At 36.5% G+C, this 8,195-nt stretch overlaps 1 protein-coding gene across 1 annotated transcript in view; it reads right to left on the reverse strand.

Moving 5' to 3' along the window:
* LOC106880036 (intraflagellar transport protein 74 homolog) overlaps positions 1–8,195 on the reverse strand; it is an 89,654-nt gene that overhangs the window by 35,078 nt on the left and 46,381 nt on the right. Inside the window, exons 14-19 of the mRNA XM_052969867.1 lie at positions 8,052–8,131; positions 7,286–7,339; positions 5,418–5,492; positions 4,644–4,684; positions 1,765–1,821; positions 518–641 (exon numbers count right to left, since the gene is read on the reverse strand). Of these exons, the coding sequence (XP_052825827.1) occupies positions 518–641; positions 1,765–1,821; positions 4,644–4,684; positions 5,418–5,492; positions 7,286–7,339; positions 8,052–8,131 (431 nt within the window). The remainder of the gene's footprint in view (positions 1–517; positions 642–1,764; positions 1,822–4,643; positions 4,685–5,417; positions 5,493–7,285; positions 7,340–8,051; positions 8,132–8,195) is intronic.

The raw sequence follows: 8,195 nt of genomic DNA on the forward strand, positions 1-8,195 counted from the left end.
AAAAAGAAGGTGTCGAAAATGCTAATTTTTCTTAACTTGACATTGCATTTTAATGATCTGAAAATAAACAAAAATTAACTAAAATTAACTAGAAAAAAATAAAATAGATTCCAAAATGATTCAAAAATAGAATTCTCGACAAAAATAAAATTCCAAAATTTAAAAACGCAATAAATTCCAAAATTTAATAAAACGGCGGGAACTTAGTTGCCAACCCAATATATATATATATATATATATACACACACACACAAACACATCTGTAAAGTCTTTAAAAAAGGAGGGTGTATCAAAAAGCTTAATGGTAGATATACAAAATAGCAAAGATAATAGCAGGAATGCTTTTACTCATAGGTCTGCTTGGACTGGACTGGCCTAGGGCTAAACAACAACATCATGGTCTTTATCATTTCCACATTTATTTAGTGCATGTTTCCATGTGGACACAGGTCGAATAAGTCTACAGAACAACATTACAGTAAGAATTTGAGAAATAGATAAAATAAACTTCCATTACCAGCCGATATATTTGTCACAGTACTCTCAGAATTTTTCAACTCCCCCTCCTTGTAGTTCAGGTTTTCTTTCATGTTTTCTAATTGATCCCCGGAAGGTAAATTGAAGGAAGATCGGTTGATATTCTGGAACCCAAATGAAAAATAAAAGAACAATTAAAATCAAGACCAAAATTATATTTCAGCATGCCTAGTAATAGCCAACATCATCAGCATCATCATCAGCTGCAGCATTCTTTTAATGATCATTTTTCCAGCATTCATGTGTCAGACAGAATTTGTAGAGGCAGATTTTTTTTTGACTAGATGCCGTTCATCATCATCATCATCATCATCGTTTAACGTCCACTTTCCATGCTAGCATGGGTTGGACGATTTGACTGAGGACTAGCAAGCCAGAAGGCTGCACCAGGCTCCAATCTGATCTGGCAGAGTTTCTACAGCTGGATGCCCTTCCTAACGCCAACCACTCTGAGAGTGTAGTGGGTGCTTTTTACGTGCCACCAGCACAAAGGCCAGTCAGGCGGTACTGGCAACAGCCACGCTCGAAATGGGGCATTTTACGTGCCACCTGCACAGGAGCCAGTCCAGTGGCACTGGCAATGATCTCACTCGAATATCTTTACACGTGCCAGGAAGGCGACGCTGGGCACAGGTGCCATCATGATTTCGCTTCTTGTAACTAATTCTCATCTCGCCTGTTTCCAAGTAAAGAAATATTTCCGCATGACCAGACATGATTTCATGAATGACTGGATACAAATGATACCACTTGTATGGCAATAACACCTGCTTACAACTATTATGTAATGTCTAGACAAGGAGACTAACATATCCACACACACACACACATACATACATACATACATACAACTATGAGATCAGAAGGAATGGTATAAAAGACCTAATGAATTTTAATACTAGCTCTTATTTTACTGACCCCGGAAGTATAAAAAGTAAGTTGACTTTTGTGGGATTTGAACAAGTAACATAAATGGAACTAACTTCATAAACCAAAGAATTTTGTTTAGGGCCCTATTGAACGTTTATCAGTTTTTAAATGATATTATGATTTCTAAAGTAAATATAATAATAATTTTTGAATATATACTGCCAAGATAGTATGGTGCTTCAAGTAGTAGTAGTAGTAACAAGTTCTATGTTTTGATGTAAAAAGAACGTAAGCTTTTAATGTAAATACAATAAAATTTATGGCAAATTACAAACAAGAATATTTCTATAAACTTACCTGGCTGATCTTTTCCAATAAATTAACAATGTTCACCTGGGCTCTGTTAATTGCTGACTAGAACGTAATAATAATAATAATAATAATAATAATAATAACAAAAACACCAGGACTTACAAATATATATAACATACAGAAAATTGCACTACTGGGCACTGCACACATCCTACGCAAAACACTTTCAATACAGTAACCATAAGAGCATCACAGCAAACCACAGCACATACCCAAGGCACACAGAGCTGTGCTCGGTAGTGAAGTGAAAGCACGTTATAAAAATAAAACTACTGAATAATAATAATAATAATAATAATAATAATGATGATGATGATGATGATGATGATTTCTTTTATTTGCCACCAAGGTGAAGGTTGAGGGGGACAATACAGAGACAAACATAAAGTGTGGGGGTTTACATATAAGGGAAAAGAAAAAGTATACATTAAAAGAAGGGAAGTGTACATAGTATATGGCACTAGAAGAAGAAAAGAAAAAAGTGATAGTGATGGGGTCCTCCTGATACAGGAGGGCCTCCAGTGATAATCGAGGAACCCCACCATCCAAGATCACCCTGAATACTAAGGACAAGTGCCCTCTCCAAATCCCTTTCTTCCGACTCACAGGTCTACACTGAAAGTGGTACCATCCACTCTTGCCATTTTCAAAACTTACACTTACCTTTTGATAAATTCACTCAAGGACAACACCTCCCTCTCCATCCTCACTTTCCTTTTCAAGTGAAACTTGAAAAAGTCAATCAGAGCTTTATTAAACAGGAATGTTTCTGTCCTCATTCCTTTCAGCCTTGTCGACCAGACAACCTCTTTCGCCACAGCCACCAGGCAAAGAAAAACTGCCTGGCCTGCCCGATTAAAGGAGGGCGGCAGGGCAATCAGCATTATGAACTTGGCTGAGAGAGAGATCCATCCCACAAACGACAGCAACTGTTCAACATAACTCCATATATCAGCAATACCTGGACACTGAACGAATGCATGCAGAATGGTTTTGTTGTTCTGCTAGCGCCTTGGAAAGCTTGTCTGACAGCACATCCATGCCTGTAGAGTTTATCTTGAACCGGTAGCGCCCCCTTCCCCACTCTAGTAGCACTGCCAGGCCAAAGACATATGGAAATTACCCATAATAGTCCCCGACCAGAAATTCCTCTTGAAAAGACTTGCCAGTTTGTCTTTTTTGATGCCTAGGGTATTCTCGAGGACATCACACTTCCCTGCTACTAATCCTCTGTATATAGCTAAAGTGGAACATCCCGATTTATAGAGGACAATGAGCAACTCAGCCTATCCTTTACCCAGGATGGCAGCTGCGGAAAGGCATAGCTCACAAATGGAACCCACACACATTCACCTTCTAGAAATTGTTGCAGGTGGCACAACCTGAGTGCATGTCTGTGCAACAAAAGCCATGGCATGCCTAAGCTACCACACAGAAGGAGTTGGCAACAGACTGACAGGGTGACCATTGGAACATGTCCCTTCCAAAATTTATGCTACTACATGAGGAGAGCAAGGACTGTGCTCATGCACCATTTTCTCTTTATAGCTGACCTGAAATAGCATGGTGGGAATGGTCCCAAGCTTGTAAATCTTTTCAGTATTGTTCAAGTTTTCTTCCTGTTTCTTAATAATTGAGTTTGGAAGAAGTTTGCAGGCTTTCTGAGATCAGGAAGCTCAATGCCATTGATGCTCTATTTTGACTGTTACAGGTCAACAACTATAAGAAAGACATGAGTAGAGAGAAGGTTCCAGAGGACTGATGTTTTGAGGACAAAGGATTAGATATAATGGTTAGTGTGGGGCTGAGGGAGTTGGAGGCAGCAAGAGTGATGAAAGCAAGAAAGAGCAGGGCCTTAGGAGTGCATGAGTGGTGAAGGTACAACATCAGCAAATTCTGAGGAACAGTGGCCATTATAGTAGCAATAGAAAAGACAGAAAGGCGAGACACCACACCTGTGGACCAGAGGCTAGAGTACATCTGTTAGTGATTGAATACCAATTAATTAAGTGGTCCTTCCCTGGATGCGGCCCAGAATATTTGTGTGCATAGTAGCAGCAATGTCCTAGATGTGGGAGCAGTATTTCATAATAAACATTACTTGAGCCTTGTAAAGTGTCAGCAGTTGTTAGGAGTTGAAATATTTGCTGGCTCTAGAGAGAAGAGCCAATCTTTGGGATGTGATCCTAGCTATGTTAAGGATGTGCTTTTGCTAGGAAAGATCCCTGGTAATAAGGCTCAGCATTTGGTGTGATTACAAGGTCTCTAATTGAGTGCAGTTCATGTTTAGAGGAGGCAAGATGTGATCATGTTTCTTGACGGGAAATAGTGCTTGAGTTTTTTTGCTGTTAAATGAAATAAAGTTGGTATGGATCCACTGAAAGACTTTCTCAAGGTCTCTGGGGATAAAATCAAAGTAGGTTTGTTGTATGGTGTCTAGGTTGTGTGTGGATGATGCATAGTTGTAAGTTAAGGAAGAATGAAGGGTCATGTAGTCTGCATAAAAGTGGTGCAGGATATGGTGATAAGTAGATCAACGATTTATAGAAAGAAGAGAGGAGGGGACAAATTCAAACCGTGGGGAACTCTATCAACATCATATGCTGTGATGATGAAGTCAGATAGGCAGCTACTGAACCAAGAGATGAACGATAGGTGGGACCTGTAGGTAGAAAGTTTCGAAAGATGATTTGCATGCCAGACGCAATCAGGAAACTTTGTTAAGTTAATCTGGTAGGTGTTGGTTAAAAACAACAGTTTGTTATTTCCTATTACAAAGAAGGCATTGCAGTGAGAGGCTCCAACAATTTAACTGGATTTTCAACATTAAAAAAAGTAAACAACAACAAAAAAAAAACTCATACCTGTTCATGTTGTTTATTCTGTTCAAAATTTTGTATAAATTCTGTAAAAATATACAAATGAAGGTTTGTGATAAAGGAATTAAGAATTATTAAAACATCTCTGTATTGTCACTCTCTCACTCACTCTTTTGGTGCCCCTCAGTTATAGGGGCCACTTTAGGTCCTTAGATGTAGAAGTTATGAGGTGATCATCACTAGTGCTGGTGCCATGAAAAAAGCACTCAGTAAACCCTGTAAAGTAATTGGTCTTTATGGAGAAAACATGCCAATGCAGACATCAGTATATGATGTAGTCCTTTGACTTGGTTAAGGTTTAGGTCATACATTAACTCTTTTGGAACCATATTTGTAATGAAACACATAACTGACAGTTTTCAATTAATTTTGAAAATAATCAAGAATTCAGAAAAATTTGGAGTGAAACTGGCGGGAATGTCTTTGCTATCGATTTCTGATGCAGGCACTAAGCCTCAATTTTGTGGGGTGATCTGTATAATTGATTAAGTTAACCCTACTACTTGACAGGCACTTTAAAATAAAGTACCCAGAAAGATGAAAAGCACAGGTGATCTCAGCAGGTTTTGAACACTTTTCCTATATAAAAAATTATGTGGAATGTATTAATTACAATATGGTCATTTTAAAATAAAATTCTTTTTTTTTTGTATCATAAAACCAAAGGTGGTTTCAGGTGGGTTGGAATGAGAAAGGTTAAAAAAATAGCATATTTTCAATTCTTAGTAGATCACATACATATTCAATTCTCACACTTACTTTGTTGGCTGTACTTTTTGTCTTTTTTTGTGAATAACATAAGGAAATCTTTCTGATTATTCATTGTGGAGTCAGCTTGACATTATCAAACAAGCAAAACATGAGCTAATATAAGAATGGCTATTTTGTCAAGTGACTTACTAGAAATATAAAAAAAAAACATCACTCAAATCACATCTTACTGTTGTAAAAAAGAGAAAAAACACATTAGATAATGTAGTCTTAGAATTACTCTATTTGAATAAGAGATGAGGTGGTCACGGTTAAAGAGTTTTTGTTCATAGGTCTGCTGTTCAGGGCTGACCTGAGCTAAGCAACAACAAAAACAATAACAAGAAACAACAAAACTTATGCAAAACCACACAATATATAGTCGTAACAAGGCTCCTATGGAGTTTTGAGTCACTACAGTCAAGTTTCCCAGCTCAGCAGACACAGTGGCTTTAACAAAATTATGTCATCTGTTGATTTAATGCCTGTTTTTCCCTGTTATCTTGGGCTGAATGGGGACATATTTGACACAGATTCTATGGTCAGATGTTCTTCCAGTTGCCAGTCCTTAACTCTTTCTTAAATAAGGGATTTTTTTTCATATATTATGTATTAGCAACAGAAGCAGTATTAATACCGAGAGGTAATATCTATTCCCACTTAAATGTGGATGTTCTCAGTGCTGGAGTTGGTGGAGGTTTATCTCCCCACTGCTGATATAAACAAACAAGTGTGGATTCTGCAACAAAAGCCTATATGAGAGTTTCTCTCATGGTATCTACAGCAGTAAAGTTTGTTCTAACAGAATGTCTACATTTAAGTGGGAATAAATATTTGAATATTTTTCTTTTCTTTCTAAAAGTCTTCGGAAGTCCAGATTGACCAACAAACAGTGCAAACATCATACCACCATTTCACTCAGGGGAAAAAAACCCATGGAATATTCATACACAACACACACATACACACAAATGAATGTCTGTTTTTCTGTGTGTCTGTATGCACATATATGTGCACACATACACATGCGCACAGACCCCCACTCTCTCTCTCTTTCTCACACAACTTGTACAACTAGGCTGAACAAGCCAATGGCTTGAAGTCCTAGTTAACTTTATCTTCACAATAAATTTGACTACACTACACCATCAATTCCTAGGGATATGTGAAGAAGGAATTTTATTCCGAAATATCACATCAGACTATGGATAATTAAATTACAACAGTTATTATAGTCCATTTTTTTTGTATTATAGTGCATTGTTGTGTCATTCAAAACATTTTATTCTTTATATATATATATATATATATATATATATATATATATACACACACACAGTCCACTATGCTGAGTGGTTGGTGCTAGGAAGGGCATCCAGCTGTAAAAATCCTGCCAAAACAGTTACAGAAGTCTGGTGCAGGCTTTTGCCTGGCTGGCTCCTTTCAAACTGTCCCAACCATGTCAGCATGGAAGGTGGACATTAAATGATGATGATGATATTAGGTTAGTTCAGATATATTTATCACATATTTTAACTTCAAAAGGCAATTTTCACTGTAGTTTACTGTGGAGAGAAATTCTTGCTTATGGTAGAAGATGTAAAATCATCTTATCTGCTCAGTGTTGTCCTCTATCAGACACCTGGATGCATTTCTGGCTCTTTATCCTTCCTCAGTAAGAGATACCAAAGAGAGATAAACCTGAGCAGATTAGAAAGCCATAGCTTTGATAATTTCAGCTGCCTTCAATGAATGCAAATTACAATATTTAGATCATGAAAGTGAGGAAAAGAAAAAAAAAAATCATAGCTTTTGAAAGGAGATATTATAGAAATATCTTTTATATTCCATTTTCTTAGTAATGAGGAGTATCTTACCATCAATAACAGCTTCTTTTTTCTTGAGCTTTTGATATTTCAGGAAGCCTTCGCCTGAAACAAAGAAACATGCATATATAAATATACACATGTATATAAAAGGAGTTACTCTATACATACATAATACACACACATATACACTGTCCATTAAGAAAAAGAATAACAAAAGGAACTTAAAATATTTCTTTTTCATATTTGGTTTGTAAGATTCTTGATGTGAAATCATGTGTTGAAACAGATTTTGTTCTATCTTTGGAGATTCATTATGTCGATAATGAACACATGCGCTGGCTCTATTTCACTTTTATTATTATTAGTCAACTAATTAACCATTTAACAAACTGACTAATTGATTGTTTGATTAATCATTCAATCAATCAATCAGTCAACAGGCTAGATGTGTCAGAGTTCTTTCATCACCATTTATCACCAAAAACATGCTCTTGCTACTTCAGGTCTGTCGGTCCCCTATGCAAATAGCGATGAAAAGACTCTGATGAATCTAGCTTATTGATTGATTGATTGATGACTGAATGATTAATCAAGTAATCAATTAGTTAATTAGTGAAACGGTTAACTAATAATAAAAAAATAAAAATAAAACAGAACCAGTGCAAGTGTTTTTTATTGGCACAATGACCCTCCTCCCAAGCTACAATAAAAGAATTAGCAACAAAAGATAAAAACCAAAAAAGAAAAAAAGTAACAACATTTAATAAAAACTCAAGTAAAATATTTAGCTGTATAATCTTAGGTATAGACTTACTCTGGCTTTCTTGAATGTCAGCTTCCAGTTGCTGCAGGTCGTCTTGTTGTCGTTCATAGTCATTGTGTAGAGAATTCAGTCTGATAATAGAATGACAAAAAGTTAGTTACAAAGTATTAAAATATAAGACCTCCTTTCTATATC

The sequence above is a fragment of the Octopus bimaculoides genome, chromosome 8 (genome assembly GCF_001194135.2).
Source record: "Octopus bimaculoides isolate UCB-OBI-ISO-001 chromosome 8, ASM119413v2, whole genome shotgun sequence".
In the NCBI taxonomy this organism is placed as follows: Eukaryota; Metazoa; Mollusca; class Cephalopoda; order Octopoda; family Octopodidae; genus Octopus; species Octopus bimaculoides.